Source organism: Drosophila grimshawi, unplaced genomic scaffold, assembly GCF_018153295.1.
Source record: "Drosophila grimshawi isolate 15287-2541.00 unplaced genomic scaffold, ASM1815329v1 contig_848, whole genome shotgun sequence".
NCBI classification, from domain to species: domain Eukaryota; kingdom Metazoa; phylum Arthropoda; class Insecta; order Diptera; family Drosophilidae; genus Drosophila; species Drosophila grimshawi.
In genome coordinates, this window is record NW_025063692.1 from 19,841,146 (window position 1) to 19,862,657 (window position 21,512).

General features: G+C 42.9%; 7 protein-coding genes across 7 annotated transcripts; 5 read left to right on the plus strand and 2 right to left on the minus strand.

Moving 5' to 3' along the window:
* The first annotated feature begins 2,003 nt into the window (after nucleotides 1-2,003).
* Nucleotides 2,004-3,359, plus strand: LOC6565173 (prisilkin-39). The gene has a single exon (XM_001991398.3). It carries the CDS (start codon nucleotides 2,064-2,066, stop codon nucleotides 3,123-3,125), a length of 1,062 nt encoding a protein of 353 aa, XP_001991434.1. The 5' UTR covers nucleotides 2,004-2,063; the 3' UTR covers nucleotides 3,126-3,359.
* Nucleotides 3,360-4,199: 840 nt separating this feature from the next.
* Nucleotides 4,200-4,755, plus strand: LOC6565520. The gene is made up of 2 exons (XM_001991397.2): nucleotides 4,200-4,378; nucleotides 4,444-4,755. Exons 1-2 carry the CDS (start codon nucleotides 4,243-4,245, stop codon nucleotides 4,695-4,697), a joined length of 390 nt encoding a protein of 129 aa, XP_001991433.1. The 5' UTR covers nucleotides 4,200-4,242; the 3' UTR covers nucleotides 4,698-4,755.
* Nucleotides 4,756-4,993: 238 nt separating this feature from the next.
* LOC6565519 lies at nucleotides 4,994-5,581 on the minus strand. The gene has a single exon (XM_001991396.1). It carries the CDS (start codon nucleotides 5,579-5,581, stop codon nucleotides 4,994-4,996), a length of 588 nt encoding a protein of 195 aa, XP_001991432.1.
* Nucleotides 5,582-9,109: 3,528 nt separating this feature from the next.
* Nucleotides 9,110-12,755, plus strand: LOC6565518 (vitellogenin-1). The gene is made up of 4 exons (XM_001991395.3): nucleotides 9,110-9,420; nucleotides 9,997-10,247; nucleotides 10,325-10,584; nucleotides 11,862-12,755. The coding sequence occupies exons 2-4, from the start codon at nucleotides 9,998-10,000 to the stop codon at nucleotides 12,525-12,527; spliced, it is 1,176 nt and encodes a 391-aa protein (XP_001991431.1). The 5' UTR covers nucleotides 9,110-9,420; nucleotide 9,997; the 3' UTR covers nucleotides 12,528-12,755.
* A 2,012-nt stretch (nucleotides 12,756-14,767) lies between these two features.
* LOC6565517 (abscisic acid and environmental stress-inducible protein) lies at nucleotides 14,768-15,337 on the plus strand. Its single transcript, XM_032738265.2, has one exon. It carries the CDS (start codon nucleotides 14,841-14,843, stop codon nucleotides 15,246-15,248), a length of 408 nt encoding a protein of 135 aa, XP_032594156.1. The 5' UTR covers nucleotides 14,768-14,840; the 3' UTR covers nucleotides 15,249-15,337.
* A 1,718-nt stretch (nucleotides 15,338-17,055) lies between these two features.
* On the plus strand, nucleotides 17,056-17,830 carry LOC6565516 (ctenidin-1). Its single transcript, XM_001991393.3, has one exon. It carries the CDS (start codon nucleotides 17,160-17,162, stop codon nucleotides 17,589-17,591), a length of 432 nt encoding a protein of 143 aa, XP_001991429.1. The 5' UTR covers nucleotides 17,056-17,159; the 3' UTR covers nucleotides 17,592-17,830.
* Nucleotides 17,831-18,859: 1,029 nt separating this feature from the next.
* LOC122322844 (glycine-rich protein DC9.1-like) lies at nucleotides 18,860-19,493 on the minus strand. Its single transcript, XM_043216222.1, has 2 exons — nucleotides 19,226-19,493; nucleotides 18,860-19,098 (listed from the first exon to the last, which is right to left on the minus strand). The coding sequence occupies exons 1-2, from the start codon at nucleotides 19,491-19,493 to the stop codon at nucleotides 18,860-18,862; spliced, it is 507 nt and encodes a 168-aa protein (XP_043072157.1).
* Between the last annotated feature and the right edge of the window lie 2,019 nt (nucleotides 19,494-21,512).

Below are 21,512 nucleotides of genomic sequence, written 5' to 3' on the forward strand. Positions count from 1 at the left end.
AGGAAGAATTGAGGAGGAAATATTGATAAAGTGAAAGAAAATAGATATTTATGAACTTAAGCAGTTATTTGCTTAGCTGACTTTTCTTCTTTCTACTCTTTGCAACTAGAAATTTGATGTAGGAATTTAGCTACAAATAAAATCTGTTGATAATGAAAATGTTGAAAGCGTTGTCAAAGACTCATTGGGAACTGTTGTCAATTTGCATACACAAGCCGCAGTAATCTACAATATAAGAAATGGGCGAAGGGCCCATACCTGTTACCTGTGTGAATAACTATGCCCCGAAATGGGGGCAAAACGCGCCCTTTGAGAAGCGGACGTGGTACACGTTTTGGTTTGAGTTGAGTTGAGTTGAGTTGAGTTGACTTGGGATCTGTTTGCACAGCATTTTGCTCGCTCGGTTAGCACATCCAATAGCCAAAGCCATGCCCAAAGGTAAGAGCAGTAGCTACGTGTAGCCATGCACAAGATCTCGAGTGAATGAATGACAATACGAGTATGTATTGTATGTTCCTCTATACATACTATATACATATGTATGTACATATATACAATGAGCACATAACAACACTGCTATGTAAAAGTGTATATAATGTGTATGTCGGTAAATATATATATACGCATTTATGAAACTATGTGCACTGCGCAAAACTGTACATACATATTTATATTGGAAGCAATCCAATCAAGTGCGAAATTTGAGTGTAATTTTTACTGCTTTTATATGACAATGAGTTGTATAATGTATTGCAAAAATAAAAACAAATATACCTGCAAGAACCGCTATCTTACCCACATCGAAGATCGCATACACTTGCAGACCTTGCTTGAAATTTCATTATCAATTTAAAAGACCAGCCGATTGTTCCTATGGAATAAGCTGAACCGGTTCAAAGTTGGTACGCAATTTAGTCCTGAGATTGCACAGTAGACGACGAAAGTGTAATGCCTTCTGTGCAAATAGGGTATAAATAGTTTGCAGAAAAAGTTGAATTTTATTTCGTTTCTGTGGAGAAATATAGGGACATGGCACCTACAAGTTTGAAGCATTTATTTAAGAGCTTGACAGCATACATATCTGGCATTAATTAAAAATTATCAATATTCACTGCTAATCAAGCGCAATACACTGAAATCGAATATATTCTGAATGCTCATAATTATCAATTGCATTTAGTATTCTGACTCTGACGCTATATCTTTCCATATAGTTATAGTTTTGTCAGATCTCTGAGTCTTCGGGAAAAAATAATGCAGCAAGTTTTAGTTTCAAATTTATTGCCAATGCAATTTAAGTTTAAAATATAAATATACATTTATAGTAGTTAAGTTAAATATATAGATACATACTTAATTTATGTTATAGAAATCTATTCAGATTTTGGTGCCCCCCCATTTCTCTTCGTGTAACAGCATTTTGGGAATTACCTGCGCTTCTTGCGAATCGGTTTGACGGTTGACGGTTGACGGCAAACCAAACTTATTTGCTTAGAGAGGTGAGAAAATACTTCAGTTTATGGTTAAGTAGTTGAGTTGAGTTGACAGACAGACAGACAGGCAGACAGACGGGCTGAGAGACAGATAGCTGGATAGATGGATAGCCAGCTAAATACACATACATATTAATATGTAGATAGCAGGGGGGTTACTTGGATGGGTAGCCAGTTACCTGTGGACGCGCCTTAGTTTTTGGCGTTTTGGTGTGGCCCGTAAGTAACTATTTATGAATTAAGCAAACACCTTGATGAGCTCCAAAGTGTCGCTGCTGTTGCTGCTGCTGCTTTGGCAGCAATGGCTGCTGTTGCTGCCGACGCTTTCGTCGATCGGGTCCAGTGTGAAATATAAGATTTGTATTATTAGAACTACACACACAGAGACACACGCACACGCGCACTCGGGAGCGAGGTAAGGGACTGCGACATAGTCGCGACGCCGGCTGCTGGCGGTTGGCCTATAAATTTGTGCGTATCGCCATCTGTGGACATCAGTTGAGTTGTGTCCAGACCAAGCAGCAGACGCATTCATCCCCTCCAGCACAGCGACACGCATTTTCCAGTGAGATGAAGCTATTCGTTTGCATTGTTGTTGCGCTATTGGCGCTCGGTGCACCCGCCCAGGCCTTCCTGGGCGCCAAGCTGGCTCTACTCAAGGCCATTACCGGCGGTGGTGGCGGCGGCGGCGGCAGCTATGGCGGTGGTTATAATGGCGGCGGCTATGGCGGCGGCTATGGCAGCGGCGGTTACTCGGGTGGATATAACCAGGGCTACTACACGCAGTCCAGCCGACCAGTGTACAACAACTACGGAGGCGGCAGCTATGGCGGTGGTTATAATGGTGGTGGTTATGGCGGTGGCTATGGCGGTGGTTATGGCGGTGGCTATGGCGGTGGCTATGGCGGCGGCAGTGAGCAGGTAATCAAGGTCATCAAAGTGGTGGAGCAGCCTCAAAGCTATGCGCGGTCCAGTGGTGGTTATGGTGGCGGCTATGGCGGTGGTTATGGCGGTGGTTATGGTGGCGGCTATAGCAGCAGCTATGCCAACTCCGGCAGCTACTCAAGCGGCGTTTCGGCACCCGTCCAGGCAGTGCCAGCTGTGAGCTACTCTGCCCCAGCACCAGCACCCATTACATATTCTGCCCCAGCACCAGCACCCATTACATACTCGGCACCAGCGCCAGTTAGGTATTCGGTGCCTGCACCACAGCCCGTACCGGTAACATACTCAGTGCCCGCGCCACAGCCGGTGGTGCGCGTGCAACCAGCGCCAATTACGTACTCAGTGCCCGCGCCACAACCAGCTCCGGTGCCAATTAGCTACTCTGTGCCAGCACCACAGCCAGCGCCCATTCCCGTTTCATACTCGGTGCCAGCACCACAGCCGGTGCGGCCTGTGCAGCAGTATGTGAAGACCATCAAGGTCATTGTTGATGCGGACAGCAGCGGTGTGAACCATGTGCCCAGTCCCGTTTATGGCCCACCCAGCTGGAGCAATGGTGGTGGCAGCTACAACAACGCTGGCTGGAACAACGCTGGCTGGAACAATGCTGGCGGCAGCAGCTACAGCAACAACGGTGGCGGCTGGAAGAGTGGTGGCATCTGGGAGAAACTGGCCGCTGGCTGCTAAGCCAGTCCAAGCCAGCCAGTCCTTTACCGCCCCCTTGTGACCCCAGGCAACTCCAACTGTTTATATAATTATTATTACTATTACTTTTTTTTTTTTTTTGTATAGTTCTAAACACATTATCGAATACTTTTCGCGCTAATTGATATTTTTTCCCTGTATTCGCACCTATGATCTAAAATCTATTGCTGTGTATATACCCTGTTACCGAAAATAAAATGTCATCTTATTGTGTAATATTCCCAAACAGGCGTAAATTATATTGACCTTAAATGGTTATGAGTATCATCAAAACTTTGTATCGTTCCCGTTGTTTCCCAAAATTTGCTGTTTTTTACCTTGTTTATTTTTTTGGTTAGGTTTTTCGTATTTTCAGTCTTTGGGCTATTGACTCGGTTCGTTGTGTTCTACACTGTATATATGCTAAAGTCTACAAGCATTTGAGAAAAGTTATCACCTAACTGCTAACTGTGATCAAGCGCAAATGCTAACGAATCCATGCCAACGATGGATGGATGACGTGGATCTGGATAAGACAATTGCGTGCTGTGCCTGATGCCACTCAAACATAAATCATGGGAAACTTTTTGATTTCTCTTAATACAATATCGAAAGTTCTACATGGAATGACTTACTGCATAGGATTGCACCCTGATAGCATATAGCTCCAATAGTTCTTCTGTTCAAGTAACATTCATTTAATCTTAATCAAATCAACTTTAAATAATCCTAATCAAAACTGTGAAAACAAGCAAGATCTGGGTTTTAGAAATGCTTTGATTATCCGTCAGTCACTCTGGATCACTCAAATTTGTCTACAGGTCATCATTTAGTCGTATACGCTTCCCCTACTGCAACCCGAATCCCCAATTACAGCACGCTTAAAACGCAGCCAGTTGTAAGTTTATCTTATCTAGAATTCTCAAGCTAGCTAGTTAGGTAGTCAGTGAAGTGTTACGGGTTCTATTGGTGGTGGCAAGTGCAGACATCAGATGTCAACAGAGGGAGCCCCAATGGGCGTTCAGCCAAGACGCGAGACATCCGCTGAGCCAACATATAAATAACATTTGAGTGCCTTCCGCTGCCAGTTGCCACTTTGTCTATTGTCAATGGATGCACAATGCACATATGTGACGGCTACTTGATGCACATGCTTTTACTGCTTGTGTTGGTGGCTGGTGAGGCTTTGCCACACCAGAAGTCGCTGCAGCAACCACAACAACGGAATAGAGACGATGCCAAGCGCGTCGGCAACGGTGCGTATGCGTCAACAGCAAAATCCGGAATCCTAATTGATGTTTCGTGTTATACATGCCCACAGATTACGGTCCGGTGATATACATCAGCTCTGCCGTGCTGCAGCTGGCACCCGATGACAAAACACAATTACTGCTGTTGCCGTTAGCCGAGAGCAGTAGCACCAGTAGCAGCTCATACCACCCAATCCTCCCGCACATCTATGCACTGGATGGGCTGTTGCCAGTGCCTGCTGCACATCAGCCGCGGTTGACGATCAGCGATAATCTGGACTTCCAGGAACGCAACACAAACAATGTAAAGTCCCATGGCCACTAGAAAGCACCGCTCACAGCAACAGACTTGGACGCATGTGAGGAGTTTTCAGTATAAGCTTTGGCGCATTTAAGTAAAAAAATATATAAATAATTAAGTTGTTTACTATCCGTTTCTTTGCTTCCGTTATATCCTTCAAGAACTTTATTAAATATCAGATCGAATTTTTCTAGGAGTGGACAAAACACTGTCATTTGAAGAGATTAAGTTAGTAAATTTATTGCAGAAAAAAAAATATATATATGTATATACTTGGGTATAAAAAAAAAATTTTGCTAGTATTAACGGCGATCACAGTCTTAATGAAAATCCAGCTGGTGCTCGAGAACATTATGCTGATGCTCCAGCTCCAGCTGATGCGAGATGTGCTCCTCCTGCTGCTGATGCTCCAGTTGGTGCTGCTCGTGCTCCTCTCTATCCTTGAACTCGTAGAGCGTGCTGTAGCTGAAGGCACCCTTGCCATGATCAATGCCTGGCACAGGCTGCTCACCATGGTGCTCCTCCAGATCTAGCTCCAGTTTCGGCTCCGACTCGTAGTGCTCATGATGTTCACTGGCCTCGGCATACTCCACGCCCGCATCGCTGCTGCCATAGTCTGACGGAAAACTGTGCTCACTAAGGTGGTCACCGAGTGTTCCACTGTGCTCACTAATGTGGTCATTCAGTGCGCCTAGCTCCTCATGATCCACATGCTCATCCGCATATGCATCGCTGCCACCCAGATCCAGTTTGGCAAGTGCCTGGCCGCCGCTTAGAGCGCCCGCATAGCTGCCCAGCAGGCCAGGTGAGTGGATGCCAGCTGCTAGCTCACCACCACCAATATAGCCCGCATTGATGCTCAACGTCTGGGCCAGCAACAGGATCAGTTTGAAACGCCAGTTGAACATGTTGACTGCGGATTTGTGGACTGTATGTGGTTAGCTACCGATGCGTAGAAATGGTGCAAGTCGACTATTTTCTTTTCGGCAAGAGTGCTGGCATTTATACGCTGGCTTTTGGCACACATTTTCCTGCATTTTCCAGTCGCAACAACAACAGCAACAAAATTTAGCAGCGCTTTTGTTTAGCTTGGCTGGGCCATCCATGTTGCAATGGACATCTGCCGACAACAACGACGACGACGACGACGACGACCACGACGACGAGGCGGTCGCTTTGCTGCAGCTGATAATTTTGTGCACTTATTGTGTATATTACGTATACGCGAGCGCGGCTAGCTTGGCCAGCTCGGCCAGCTCACCCAGACGGCCAGCGATTGAGCCGAACCGAATTGAACCAAGCTAGTCGGCAGACCATTGAATAGTCGCAATTATGAGAGGCGCCGACACCATCGTCAACGCCACCGCAGCAGCAGCAGCAGCAGTAGCAGCAGCAGCAGCAGCAGTAGCAGCAGCAGTAGCTGTTGTTGCAACGTGCGTATACGTAATATTTGCGACTGGCCCCAGTTCTATGCAGGCGAAAAAGGTTGCATAATCGAATGCCGTATATTATTAGCTCTTGGCTATGCTGATTTTGTCAAGACGATATCGATACGGAAGCAGCAACAACCACGGGCACCATCTCGCACCATCTCGCACCACCTCGCACCACCTCGCAGCCATACGCCAAGTGGCTGTTAATTGCGTGGATCAACAAAACGGAAACGGATGGCTAAGAGCGAGGTGGCCAAGGCCACCCAGAGACGAGGGTTGCTTGACTTATGCTCTTGTTGTTGCATGGGCCCCCCCACCCCCAAACTACAGTACATACAGGCACATGAAGAAAGTAAGGGTATTTTTGTTGTTGTTGTATTTACTCGATTGTGCAAGTAGCGCATACGAAACGCATTCGAGCAGCGGCAACAACAGCGGCTGTTGCCAGACAATTAAAAGCGTTAGCAGAGCGACCAAAATGCATAGCCATAGACAGATAGACAGATAGACACATTTATGTTTGCAGCACATCCAATTTAACTTCGTGGCAATGCCAACAATGCGCGCATGCATGTATCTCACAGATTGCAGAAGCCACAATAACACAAATGGTAAACACATACATATTTACGTGCACACAAACTGATACATATCTCTATAGACAATATTTAGTGTGACTGCCAAACAGTTTGCAATTGCGAAGAAAATGACTCCAAATTTGAGTGCACTGAGAGATTCATAAATTCGGTTAATAATACTATGTTTTTTTTGTTTTTTTGGTTTGTATCGCAGGTATTATTAATCCCATTTGAAATAGATTTCGTTCTATTTTTGAAGGAGTTGCTAAAATATTTGAATTGAATATTGAAGCAAGCTTATTAACAAATAATGCCTCTTACTGCATTTTGAAATAAATATTTGTAATTATACTTCACATTAAGTTCTTATCAGCTGTGATGCATATAAACGTCGATTAAACGTTTGATTTTGATTACAAACATATTAATAAAATCTCTAAAAACTTTCATCAATAAATGCTTAAAAATTAAAATTAAAAATGAGTTCAAAGTGAATAAATAACCAAATACCAAATCCATATGAACTATAAATATCTTTAATATTATTAAATAGTCTCAGCATTTACTGCTGAATATATCAGTATCAATCAAATTAGGTCAGAGCAATGGCAATTAACAATAATTGAATATTATACAAAATACACAATACATTTTAAATTGTGTAAATGAAGGAATAAGAGATTGCGATTGCGAATACAAGTAATTGCAGTGTAAGTGTAATATGTAATTAGCTTGCACTTTTATTCGTCAAATCTTTTGACACGTTGCCTGTTACAAGTTTTCGGCTCTTTGGCCACAAGCAAGCACTTACCACTGTTAGTGCTTTGCCAGTGGCTGTTGCTTGTAGCGTGCCAACGGTAGCAACGGCAACAAATAGTCGCCACAACAACAATAGCAACAACATCGATAATAACAGCAGCAGCAACAACAACAGCAATATCAGTTAGTCAAGCGGGGCAGTGGGGCGGCCTACAAAACTTTTGCGCACACAAATTACCAATGTAATAAGTTGTTGTTGTTGTTGTTGGTTTTGTGTGTTTCTGGTGATTGCTGTGCGCACACCCACAAGCACAGCAACAGCAACATCAACAACAACAGCAACAAGCTACTTTGTTATTAATTCGCATTTTGTTGGCAGCATTTCCTAACGCAAATACTTAACTTTTCTGTTGCCTGTTTATTTTTTGTTGTTGTATTTTTTAACAAGTCGGGAGTACCTACAGACATCGAGTTGCAACAATGGTGCACTGGCTGAGCAGGGAACGAACTGGTGGCTGAGTGTTGGGCAAGCGGACAGGCAATTCATATTGCCTGGGTGTGTTTTTTTTGTTGTTGTTTTAAATAGGTATGCTGCAGAAAACAGCAATAAATAGCAATATTTATGACAAGCGGTATTCTAAATGCATTTCTAAGTAATGCTCCATCTATTTAATTTTCATACTAATCGCCCGATTGTCTACAGTCATTAAGGTTGGCCTTCAGAAAACAAATTGGTTAATTACCTAAGCAGATGGCCGTCTGACCGTCATAAAACTTTTACTGGTTATAACCTTTGCTTACTTAGAATTATGTTAAGAATACATATGGTCTCATGTATAAGCTGGTAAATTTAATAGAATGGTTAAAAAATGTATGTTTGATATACGAGTATGTATAATGCGCACATGTACACAAGTATAATTATTCAAATAAAACAACAACTGAGTTTTGTCATTCCCTCGATCTATTGAATTTCCACCCAACGTTTAGAGAAATTACTGGATCATTTCCAGGCACAAAAACAAACAGAAACTATTTAAGATACAGGTAACAGATCAGATACAATCTGCCAAGTCATTTCATAAATTATATATACATTTTCCGATTTGGTTTAGTTAACGATGGGAGTTTCCATAGTATTCAACTGTTTAATGTGTTAATCTAAAACTGAAATGAAAAATTGAATACCCTTCGATTCGAAATAAAGCCTAATTACAGATGAATTCATTTTATTTTCTTCACTTCATGTGTATGTCAGAATAATGAAATATGTAGAACTCGATCTTTTGCATGTTATCTTTGTTCAAAATCCGAATAAACTGTAGGTCGTGATCTGCTTGATGATTTTGTGCGATCGCTGATGTCAACTTGTATATAGTTCTTTGTGACGTCTGTGTTCGGGCCACTCCAAATGAGGCGGATATTGTACGTCTGCAGCATAATAATAATTGATGCGAAATACACCTATTAATATGAAACTGTCGTAGTCAGCAAACATTTCATATGTCCGCATCGATTATTAAAGCGTATACACTGAGAAATGTGTAGGGAACTGGATATTTCCAGGAATGAGTTCTAATTCGTAATCAGTGCTTTCTTATATAAAGATTTTCACTTGAACAGTATGGCTTAATTTATAATACAATCCTCAACAATTGAAGCTCATATGACAACAAAGTGAGAATAGATTCAGTAGTTTTTAGAATCGGAGAAGGGTAGTCCAATCTAATTTATAGTGTAGTACGAACAATTCGCAAAGTTTCGTTTCGTTTCGTTTATATTGTTTTTGTTTTTGTTTTTGTTTCGGTTTTCATTTTCTTTTCCCGATTTGATTTGATTCGATTCCGATTCCTATTCAGATTCGAATTCAGATTTAATTCGTTTTGTATACAAATAAGGTGCAGATCACACGAGGAGAACATTTGCACAACTTGAGATTAGGAAACGCCGCTGAAACTAATAATAAACGAAGGCGAAGTGAGTGTGTGTTTGGATGATATCGTAGAATCTAATTAAGAAACAAGTGCACTTTATCTGATTGTTGTGTTGTGCATCAAATATTCTTACAGCTGCGGTCAAAATAATATAATAGCTGCTTGACAAAATGCCCAATCTGAATGCATGTGTATAACGCTCATTAAAAAACATCAATCGGATGCAACATTCTATTTTGTTAAACAACACATATTGTGGTTTTCACCAAAAAAAAAAGAAGACATTTTTAATTAAAAATCAAAAAACAATCGACGAATCCAAATTTGTTGTACATAGTGGCCAATTATCCGAACTGAACACATTAACACATTCTAAATACGGCGAATTCTCTCTGATAAAATGGGCAAGATTCTCGTAGTATTAATATTATTTTTACCGCATCTGTATATGGTAACAGTTTTAATTGTCGATATTGTCGTAGTGTCGATTAGTCGTACGGCATTATTTGCACTCACTCCCTCCGTGTAGTATGTGCTTATAAGGTGCTGACGGGTCTCCTACTATAAATACATTTATAAATCATTTTCGGCATTCACTGCGCTCGCGACTGTCGTCCAGAATGGGAAGCCGTTGCCAAACTCATCAGTTCAATCCCAGGAACTGTTGCCTGTTTTACCTGTTGCTGCTTGCAACCGTGACCCACGGCATTGAATATACGGTGCCCGATGTGTTTGGTACTATTACGAATGTGGGTTCCAGCATCATCAGTCCAAAGCTATTGCCAACGCCGCAGGGCCTGCTCGAGGGAAGCAAGAATCTTATAGCCGGCTATCCCCTTGAGTATGTCTCTAGCTCCATCAACTATCTGTGTGAGTATCTAAAAGCATACGTAAAATTAAATCTATGACAACCTACTTCCTTATATCGCTTGCACGTTTATCTCCAGGCTCGCAGGCGCTAAGTTCAAACAAGATCAGGTCAAAATTCACACCGGACATTAAACAGATGAATTTTCAGTTGCGTACCCACTGCGGCAAAACTGATTTTCCACTGCTTCAAGCTGAAACTATGTGGCACAGTCCACAATTTGATAAAAATAAAAATGTTGTCATACTTGCTACCGGCTGGACGACCACCATCAATGATACGGATACTATTGAGGAATTTGCCAAGGCCTACAATTGTCGCGGAGATGTTAATTTTGTGGTGAGTTTGTACAAATAAGTAATTATTTGAATGTGAAAAGTTCGTGACTGCCTCATACTCTGTACACACAAATACAGTTTCGGGTACAGGGACATATTTATATATATGTATATGTATATTTATAAGACAAGTGAGAATACTCTAGTCGCATTCGAGGGGCATGCTTAAAGCGACTTTGCTGATGATGCTGATCACAATTCATATTCAATAACAGGCAAACAGAGTAAACATAAAACCAGTATACTCTTATTTCTTTGTGGAACGTAGAGTATTTAAAAGAGGCGTAGTTTTACATAACATTAATGAATCACATAATTCTTAACATGCTTCGAGCAGAATGAAACACAAGACACGGAAATATGTGCATAACAATCTTGGCATACTCTGAACTGAATCCGATGTTTTTTCTGTCTGTATTCACGCAGCTCACGTCGTTTGTGGATTATTTTTACGTCACCGAAATTCTCTGCTCATTCCAAGTGAATACTCATATTCACATTTACATTCACATTTTCATCACGCGCCCAACTGACTTGCATCTCATTTTTGGATATGATTTCATCAGACTATCGTAAAAGTGAAAAATGACTTTCTGAATTCTATAAGAAGAAAGTAAATTCATAAACTATAAAAGTTTTCTTTAATAGTTTTAATTTTGAAAGTTTTCCATAAGCTTAATGTTGCCACTGTGCATCTAATGGCTTTTAATTGATGCATTAGAGTTAAGCGCTTACATTCTTATCAGTTACTTATCAGGGTCGTGCCATTACAAAAATAAATCAATATCAATGAGTGCTTTTGACTTTTGCACTTATATATTATTTAAAACAGCTGAGCAAGATTCAGTCAGGCCTAACCGACTGCAAAATACTCTTATACAAGTGCAAGACCAACTGAAAGCTTCCAAAGGTTCGACATTTGGAAAAGGTTGCCAGCAATTGTAAATTTTGTCAACAGGGACCAGAATTATAACTTAAAATCCAAAATGAAAATAATGAATGAAAGGCTTGAGATACCATACAAATGCTATGACTGCAGCATCTGCTGTCGTGGCAACCCAATCTCAACACTTTTTTGTGACGCAAACATGTAAGAATATATATTCCAAGTTTGATTCCAAGTCTCTAGCTTCAAGGGCATCGTTGATAGTTGCGCTCATACAAACATACTGATAGGCAGCTGGGCGGGTATTGTAAGAATCCAAATACATAAAAACCTTATTATAGTTCTTTTCCACCAGTCATGTATACATAATCAAATTTGGATTTTGGTTGCAGGCTGTGGATGCTGCCAAATACGTGGATACCCTGTACACGTGGTCAGCTTTCAACACGGATGACCTTGGCGAGAGCATTGCACGGGGGCTGGTGAAGTTGTTGGATGTGGTCAGTGTTGAAAAAATACATTTAATCGGTCATAGTCTTGGAGCGCATATTGTGGGTGCGGCTGGTCGCTATCTGCAGATGTATAGCGGGAAAACAGTACCACGCATCACCGGGCTTGATCCGGCCAAGCCGTGCTTCAACGAGGGCGAAGTTCTGTCGGGCTTGCAACGCGGAGATGCACTCTTCGTTGATGTGATACACAGCAATCCGGGTGTGCTTGGAAAACGAGATCCTATGGGCGATGTGGACTTTTATCCGGGCGGTACTGATCCCTTGAAACCTGGCTGCCTGACGGTGCCGTGTGCACACTCTCGCGCCTGGGAATACTTCGCGGAGACAATATATCCAGGCAACGAGCGCAACTTTATGGCCACACGTTGCGGTTCGCTGACGAAGCTGCGCGATGGCCTTTGTCCTGGCCAGCAATTTCCCATGGGCTGGGCCGTGCCGCACACCCTTAAGGGCAGCTACTTCCTCGAAGTCAATGCCAACAAGCCCTATGGCAAGCAGTCATCTGGAGTACGTGCACCACGGCTCGCTAATTGCGGACTCTGCTAAAGGAAACAGAGGCATCATTTTATTTTTTTTGTCCAATGCACTTCAAATTGGAGTTGGATTGTAATATCAAATTTACATTACTTACAAACTAATGCTTAAGATGATATAATACATGGCGATGGATGTTTCGAAACCCAATAGCAATCCGATTATCCGATTGGAAGTTATTACGTATCGACATGCTTAATCCAAATATAAATTCACATACATACACACAATTATATTAAATTAGTAAGCACTCATTTTACCACTGCATTATTACTGCATTTTTTTCTCTTTAGGCTTGTAACGCATTGAAGAAGATGAAGAAGTATATATATATTCTTGATCAGTATCTTACATAGCTCTACAATCGGTCGAAAGTTGAGTTCTTGCATATTCTTACCAAATATATAAGGATATCAATATCAATAAGTTTGCGTGTTATTATACTCACAGCATTTGGACAGAAAATCGTCAACATCGGACTTGTATATCATATTGTTTTTATAGCAATTTATATTTAAATATAGACGTCGACAGGTTGACTCCGGTCTGTAAAAGTATGTATGTTGTCTTCAGAGTGCCTAAGATAGCCTAAGACAGTTCGTCTTGCCTTTACCTGTTACTCGGTTGTTCGCATGACCTGTTCTTGGTCCATAAGTCTTTAAATAAAATTTGCATGTTAAGCTTTGACAATTCAATTAATTTTGGTTTACTATACTTATGCAACAAATATTAAAAAATAAACCGCATGAGTAGAAAAATAATTTACTGACAACTTGTGGCAACCACACAGATTTCAATAAGCATCTAGGCAGCAGACCACAGTGAAGCCCATCAGTTGTGATCTGCTACGAATAATTATTTATTGAATGGGCAAGGCCAACAACAATGAGCTGAGAGAATGTTGGAATACCTTGTGCGCCACACAAGACATATCCTGGTCAAAAGCATTTTCTCAACAACGAGTTATTTGCACTTGAAATGCCCCTTTTTTTTATCAAATGAATCAATTATTATTACTATTATCTACATTCCCTTTCGATGAATTCGATGAGGCGTGTCATACTACAAATCAAAGTTCTCATTTAATACTCAAGAGTTAGCAAACTTAATTTCTTATTCATCAATTTGATGATGAAACAACACTTTCTTAATGTGTTGTGTTAATTAAAATACAGCTAAGTATTTGTAAAAGTTCTTTTTTTTCACTGCAATATATTGTATTCAATACTGAATTGCGCCTAAGAAAGTTGCCCAGATATATAGAAGAACTTTAAACGTTTTTCAAAATTACAGTTTCTTTAGAATCGATAATCTGAGTTCGAAGATATGCACAGCATTAAAAAGAAGTACGTTAACCGTCCAGTAACCAGGTGAACACTAATCTTAGCAAGCAGAACCTTCTCAGCCAACTTAAAGCAAAAGCAAATCTTTTTCACGCCAACTTAAGAAACAATTGCTGAAAGGTTGGCATTATTGATCTTAGTTTCTTAACAAAGACCAACTATTTTTATATGTATTATTTTTCATTAGCGTATAATTAAGTATACTTATTTTACATATGTAGGTACCTAAACAATAACAAGGCTGATATATAAAAAGTTAAGTTGTTATATGCTTACTAGCGGCTGAGACGTGAATTTGAAACGCGTTCGCGTCGACTTAATGGTTACTGTGCAGTAGCTGTTTGGCTGCAGTTGACGGTCCTCTCACCTGGCCAAGCTGTCAGCTTGACAAATGAGTCACCCGTTGCAGGCTTCTGCTGTCTGCCTATTGGGGATTAAGCTTTATCGGCCAAATGTGTTCGTGGTTCGTGGTTCGTGGTTTCCGCCATCCATTAAAATGAACAGCAGTCTGCAGCGAGGCGAGGAAATGATCCATCAACTATGTGAGTTAAATACAATTTGGCAACATAAACTGGCCCCATGGGGCACGAGGCTTGCGATGATCTGTTGCTACTGGCACTTTTGCCAATGACGCGGTCGGTCGTAAAGTGTTGTAAAGTAGTTGACCCTGGTCAAGAATCGGACGCTCAAAGTGGTTTAACAAACTGTAATTACCTCGTTCCTCTTTCAGTATATGCGCAGCTGGTTTGTTTATCAGCTGACCAAGACCAGGCCAGGGCAACCCCCACTTGCTGAGAGTGCGATTTATTTATCGGGTTCTTGGCTTGATGAGCCACTTGGCCTCTCCGTAGGTATTCAAATTGAGATAAATAGCGAATGCTGCGTACGATTTCAGATCATTCAATTGCCGTTCTTCAAAACGCACAGCAATAACACAACAGCCAGGACCTCAACAACCTCCACAGCCAACAAGTTTAGCAGGATGAAACTGTTTATAATACTCAGCGCTCTGATTGCCTGCGGCTCGGCGGGACTCATACGCAGCAGCGGTTGGAGCGGCGGCAATGGCTGGAGCTCGAATCCTTGGGGCAGCAGCGGCGGCGGAGGCTGGAACAGTGGCTGGTCCTCCCAGCCCAAGATTATTAAGGTTATCAAAATTGGTGGTGGCGGGGGCGGCTGGAACAATGGCGGCAGCAGCGGCTGGAACAATGGCGGTTGGAGCAATGGGGGCGGTGGCGGCGGCTGGAACAATGGCGGTGGCTGGAGCAATGGCGGTGGCTGGAGCGATGGCGGCAGTGGCTGGAGTAACGGCGGTGGCTGGTCTGGCCAGAGCCTCGGCAGCAGCGGCTGGTCTGGTGGCAACAATGGCTGGGGCAGCAGCGCCTGGTAATCAGGATCTAAATGGAACTCCACGTTTTAAACACATTATTCGCAATTGATTATTGATCTTTGAGTTTATATTACATATGTATATAAGAGCGTTTTTTTTTTTCTTGTAATCTTTTTAAACAAATATAAATTGCAAATCGTAACTTAAGCAACGAATCGCACGATTTCTGTTTGAATGCATCGCCGAATTGCTGCCAGATGATTGACGAGCATTTTTTAGCCACGATCAGTTTGCCATTTTTCATTTCATAGTCGAGTGCAATTAAAAACAACTGAGTGCAACTATAAACATAGATGAAACGTCTTGAATTTGTACCCCTTCCAGCGACGTCTCTATCTTCATCTGCATTTCTAGCTGCAGCATTGATTGCATCTTTGTCTAGCTGGGAACTAAAACCAGATCGACACAGAGAACAAATATAGGGGAAGAGAATGATGGGGGCAGCACTTGGCCGAACTTGACGCTGCTTTGTATTCTCGTTGATCTCGAAATTCACATTAATGCATGTTTGAGTTATGGCCCATAACAATTAAAATGCTAAATTAACGATGTAATTATTGCTATTACTTTGTACATTCACAAAGCTCGTGGAGTGTTCGTGGCTCATCATCTCAAACTGCTTTGAAGTGGCACAGTGGCACCAGATGCGCCAACCACTTGATCAATTTAAATGCCAAATTAGTTGTCTTTCATTAAATAAAATCAAATTCAATCAGCTTTTTAAAATCTTGCGTGATGTGTTTTCAAGTCTAAATTGCCAGAATAGAGTAATTGCGAAACGATCTTCAAAAGTACGTGACACTTTCTTAATGCATTTTATTGCAAATGCCGAAGTTGCCTTACTTAAAAAGCAGTTTTCCGATACGGCTTTAGCTGGGTATGTAGTTTTATAATTTGGTATAAGACGAAAGATTTGCGCCCAGTGTGCAGCATAGTTCTTGCTTGTTCGGTTGAGGTCGTCTTGTGGACTTGGCTGTGGGGTTATTTGTTGATTTTGGGGGCTGCCACGCTGCAGCGATTCAGCAATGCAGCACGCATTCAATGCAACCACACTGACAGCGACACCAGCAATTGGACACGTTGAGGCAATGTATGGTAAGTAATTCACTTGAGCACACAACTCATTTGTTTGGTTGTGAGTTTTGAGTTTTGAGTTTTTAGTTTTTTGCGTTTGGCTTTTGCGCCATTGCGTTTTTATTATTGTTTGTGTTTGTGTTTGTGTGTTTGGGTTTGCACAACAATTGACATTGAACTAGTGTGTTTGAGTCGTGAACCACACACATTTAACTAGCACTAGCATTGCATGCAAATACCGAAAAAACAAAAACGAATCAAATTAATTATGCAAAAGGGGGAAAAAATATATATATGAAAAATTACAGAAATTAAATTGTAAACAGTCAGACAAATTGTGAGGCGCTTGAAAAAAAGTGTTGCTGCAAAATACTTGTAATTAATGACATCGCTATGGCTCAGCAGTTTACAAGTTTACAAGTGCTTAGAACTTTGTTGGCGGATTCGATGGCGTATGCGCGATATTCCCAGCATAAACGTTGCGTATGCTCCGCGCGTGTGTTGCACACCTCTGCCAATTCAGCCAATTCTCTCTGCGTTCTACGTAGACTTTTGGGGGAGCGCTACTGGGAACGGCGTTGCCCCCGCTCAGAATGCACATTGCTTTTAGTTGCTTCAGTTGCATGCCTAATCGATTTGGTGTTTGGGAGCACCATGACTCAGCTGGAGTGTGTCTATGGCGACTGTTAGGCAACCGCTATAAAAGCGCAACGCTGCGCCTGGTAATGGCATCAGTGGAGCTAAGGTTTTAACTGCGTCAACAATTAAACGTCAACAGTCAACAGTCAACAGTTTAGCAGGAGTTCATTGAGTAATCAAAGGAATCTACAGTTCAACATGCGCTACGCTTTCCTCGTTGCCTTCCTGTGCGTTTTCATGTTCGCCATTGCCTCGGCTGGATTGCTAGGCGGTGGTAGTGGCGGCGGATATGGCGGCGGCGGCGGCGGTGGATATGGTGGTGGTGGTGGACATGGCGGCGGTGCTGGAGGCGGTAAGGGAGGCGGCCATGGAGGCTGGCAGAAGGGCGGCGGCGGCGGCGGCGGAGGTGGTGGCGGAGGCGGCTGGCAAAAGGGTGGCGGCGGCGGCGGTGGATACGGTGGTGGTGGCGGCAGATCCTTGGCCGGTAATCGCGGAAGCTCCGCTTCCTGGCAAGGCAGCAACGGCGGCGGTGGCAAGCATGGCGGCGGAGGCGGAGGCGGAGGCTATGGTGGTGGCGGCGGTGGCGGTGGCAAGCATGGCGGTGGCAAACACGGTGGAGGTGGCTGGTAAGCCTCCCATCTAAGCCACACACAACGTAAGCTGCAAGACGATGCGAAACATAAATACTCCGGCTGCTCCTCCGGTTGAAATGTATTCAACGGCATAAACATAGAACTAGAGGCATCTCCCACAAGTGCTGCACCATTTTTTTTTTTGCTAACATTACTAGTTTCTCTCAAAGTTTCTCAAGTCTTTTCTTTTCCTCTACTGTATAATTTTACTAATAAAAATACGTTTATTTTGCTAAATATGATCATGTGTTGTCTATACTTTTAATAACTCTTCGTTAAATACTCGTCAGCACTAGTGTTTCTCCATTAAAAATAGATTTTTATGAATTCAACTGCAGAACGAGGTATTTAAGAATAATTTATTTGCAGTCTTAAATACAGCAGCTTCTTAAAGACAAATCACTCGATTCTATATTGCATTGAAATATGTCATAAGATATGAATTGAAGCAACCGTAGCCTCGAAACATCTTCTCTAATAATTTTATCGCAAGTGCTTAAGGTTTTTGTTCGTTGTGTTCAAGCTATGACTCATTTTTGTAGTTAGCCTGAAGACGATGAAAAACTTAAGCTCTCAAATAACTCAAGTTAACTCAAGCTACGTTCTCATAGACAAGCTAAATTTGCTTACATTCCGTGTAGAGAGCTAAATTTGCAAATTAAAATACTGTGTTCTCACATAAATAAGAACATAATAAGAGATTGTGATCAAACTGATAAGCGAAAATTATTTCTAGCCATAATTGTGCCACAGCTGGCATTTCTATACTTTGATAAGCTGAATACATTGAAAATGGGTGAAATGATTATAATGGTTTTGTGCAATTTTTTGTACCAGGCAGAAGGAAGCATCTCCCACAAGTAAATATATTCTTGATCAAGATCAACGGACGAGTGGATATAGCTACGTCTGTCTGTCCGTCCGTCCCTCTGTCCGTCCGATGATTTCAGTTCGGGCTGCGAATATTTACTTGATTTGATTGCCCACATTAACTTGATTTGATTGGGAAGTTGGCAGCCTTGACATTGTGGTTCAAGGTTTACGATTGCCTAAGTTTGAACAATTCAGCTGTAGTAGCTTTCTTTGAGATTTCTAGGACCGTTCCTAGGATTGCTGATCCCCACAAATGTACACTGTTTTATTTACATTTTCGTAAATGTTTATTAGCAAATTAAAAAAAAAAACAAAAAAAATGTATTTTTAAAGCATTAAAGATAGTTCTTTTTTTGTTGTTATGTACAGGTGCAGATCCTTTTAAATGTCGCCTCAATGGTCCGTTTTCAACAAGGTTTTACCAGCTCCAGGCGCCACTCGAACCGCCGGAAGACCAACCGCCGCCGCCTCCGCCGCTCTTCCAGCCACCTCCACCACCGCCGCTCTTCCAGCCACCTCCACCGCCGCCGCCACTCTTCCATCCACCTCCACCGCCGCCGCCACTCTTCCATCCACCTCCACCTCCTCCTCCTGACTTCCAGCCACCTCCACCACCGCCTGACCTCCAGCCGCTGCTCAGACCAGACAGTGCTTGAGATTTCCAGCTGGAGAGGCCAGACAATGCGCTAGACCAACCACCGCCGCCGCCGCCAGAGCTCAATTTCCAGCCACCACCGCCGCCACCGCCGCTGGGCCAACCACCACCGCCGCCGCCTGAAGACCAACCACCGCCGCCGCTAGAAGGCCAAGAACTGATGCTTATCTTGCCGGGCCAAGCAGAGGAACTGCCACCCGATGACCAGCCGCCACCACCACCGCTTTTCCAGCCGCCACCGCCACCGCCACCACCTGACCAACCGGAGGAGCCACCACCACCGCCACCACTCCATCCATGCGGCTTGGCAAAGGCGCATACGCTCAGTGCCGCCAGAAGGCCGAACAGAACCAGGCGACGGATCGATTGCATCTTTGTCTTGCTGTTGTTGCTGTTGTTGCTGCTGTTGCTGTTGCTGCTGCTGTTGCTGTTGCTGCTGCTATGCACTAACTAATTTTGAACTGGGTGCACTCTCAGCTATTTATACAGGCAGCGTGTGCTGCGCATCTAAGATTCTAGCCGTTGTCGCACCGGTCGTCGCTGCAGATGCAGTTACCATCGTCGACGTTGACGTCAACGCCGTTGCTGCTGTCGGCGTCGCTGTCGTGTAATCAGTTGTAATTGCCAAATCTGCTTAGAGGCAGTCCGACTCGTTGCGATCTCGGCTCAGTTGGTTTGGCCCTCATTATGCCAACTTTCAATTTCGTACGCTTTGTGGCCGTCCATTGTTGGTAACGCCTCCTACCAGCCCCTCCCGACCCACTTCCAACAGACTGCTAAGTTCCAGGCGCCTGCACACCTGACGCAGCCGTCTCAACGGCCCAGACTTGAGATTCTTTTGGCATTCGGCTGATTCTGACACAATCCAACAGTTTCAGGCCCTGCCACAGCCACAGCCAAAGCCACAGTTGCTGTCGCTGTCGCACCACATCGTGAGCATCGATTTATTGGCTCGCCATTTTTATGTAACAACTTTTTGGGGGCAAAGCAATTGACTAGCGGCGCATACTTTATGGCAACCATTACCCTACTCAGTTAACTCTTGGGCCCATAACCAATTAGGTTTCGCGTCTACGCGGCTGCACACGTGTCGCCGGCTACCGTGAAAAAGCCCAAGCCCAACTGCAGTTGTCCAACCGTTCGTGTTGGGCACTTTTCGCCAATCGGGTCAGCAGCCAATCGGTCCGTCTGTCAAAAAATCAATGCACTTTAATATTGGTTATGCAAGCCAACGACACGGTTTTCAAACAATGCTTAAAGCTTGGATTGATCTGTACCACAGAAATGCTTACCCATATATCTAGAACGAGTGTGCTCTAGTAACAAATACCATGCAGTTCATCAAGTTTTTAGAGTGAACTTCTTGAAGACTCAAATGCTGTTTAGTGTTATAAAATGATGTTTATAACATTAGCTTCGCCTGTTTTTTTTTCGCAATTTTTTTTAGGGTATGCGATAGCTGAGATATAGCATAAGAAGCAGTCATGAAAACTGGTAGCAAAGATCGTTGATTGGTGTCCCCTCCCCCACTTGATCCGGCCACAAGCGCTGAGCAGCCAAACAAATAGACAACAGAAATTCATGCATTTGAACCTGTTGACTTTTAGCTGGTATGCTTTTGTTGGAAACTTGCCAATTTTCATGGGCGGCATTAAATCAAAATACGGTCTTTGTGCCATCGATTCGTTCGGCAACTCTGAATGGTCGGTGATCAATCAATTGGCACAAAAAGTGACTCGCTGCAAATTCCGTAATAGAGCTGCAACTGTTGGGCGGCTCTATTGCAGCAATATGGCTCAGACACCACGCCGAGTGTAAAATGTAAGCCATGCCAAATTGATTTATCTCTGTTAGCCAATTTCGGCGGGCGATCTTCGCGGCGTTCTATAAGTGATGCATTAGAGCCAAATTGCAGTCGAACCCAATTAAGTGGAACCAATGCAAAGTCGCTGTATTTAGTGTCTATGAGCTCATCACGACGGATAGCAGGAAACACATTATTAACTTGTTTTTAGCTGGCGATGCTTCATTTAAGAGCAGGGTGTTAAACCAGAATCAGAATCGGAATTGAAACCGCATGTCTACCGGTTTTAATTCAGAATCGGAATCGGATTCAGAACCTAAATTCAAAATTTGGTTAAAGGCCAAATACCGGAACTGATATTATTTGTCCCGAAGATACCGCATCGGAACCCCAAACATCATAGCGTGTCTGTGCTTACGCTTGAAGACCTCAATCCACCTGTTGACATGTTAATTTCATTAAACATTTAAAGAAATCACCCGAGCTATAGATATATATCTCCGATGTTGATCATTTTATTATTTGCCACCTGAAACCAGCTGGTATTATACTGATATTTGAGAGTTACGTCCAACAGAACTCAATAC

What these genes read in the sequence shown, in the direction of transcription:
- LOC6565173 (XM_001991398.3), top strand. Translation starts at nt 2,064, where the DNA reads ATGAAGCTATTCGTTTGCATTGTTGTTGCGCTATTGGCGCTCGGTGCA.
- LOC6565520 (XM_001991397.2), top strand. Translation starts at nt 4,243, where the DNA reads ATGCACATATGTGACGGCTACTTGATGCACATGCTTTTACTGCTTGTG. An exon ending in TGCCAAGCGCGTCGGCAACG is followed by an intron (nt 4,379 to 4,443) that starts GTGCGTATGCGT and finishes ACATGCCCACAG; the next exon opens with ATTACGGTCCGGTGATATAC.
- LOC6565519 (XM_001991396.1), bottom strand. Translation starts at nt 5,581, where the DNA reads ATGTTCAACTGGCGTTTCAAACTGATCCTGTTGCTGGCCCAGACGTTG.
- LOC6565518 (XM_001991395.3), top strand. Translation starts at nt 9,998, where the DNA reads ATGGGAAGCCGTTGCCAAACTCATCAGTTCAATCCCAGGAACTGTTGC. An exon ending in TAGCTCCATCAACTATCTGT is followed by an intron (nt 10,248 to 10,324) that starts GTGAGTATCTAA and finishes GTTTATCTCCAG; the next exon opens with GCTCGCAGGCGCTAAGTTCA. An exon ending in GCGGAGATGTTAATTTTGTG is followed by an intron (nt 10,585 to 11,861) that starts GTGAGTTTGTAC and finishes TTTTGGTTGCAG; the next exon opens with GCTGTGGATGCTGCCAAATA.
- LOC6565517 (XM_032738265.2), top strand. Translation starts at nt 14,841, where the DNA reads ATGAAACTGTTTATAATACTCAGCGCTCTGATTGCCTGCGGCTCGGCG.
- LOC6565516 (XM_001991393.3), top strand. Translation starts at nt 17,160, where the DNA reads ATGCGCTACGCTTTCCTCGTTGCCTTCCTGTGCGTTTTCATGTTCGCC.
- LOC122322844 (XM_043216222.1), bottom strand. Translation starts at nt 19,493, where the DNA reads ATGCAATCGATCCGTCGCCTGGTTCTGTTCGGCCTTCTGGCGGCACTG. An exon ending in TTCAGGCGGCGGCGGTGGTG is followed by an intron (nt 19,099 to 19,225) that starts GTTGGCCCAGCG and finishes TGGTCTGAGCAG; the next exon opens with CGGCTGGAGGTCAGGCGGTG.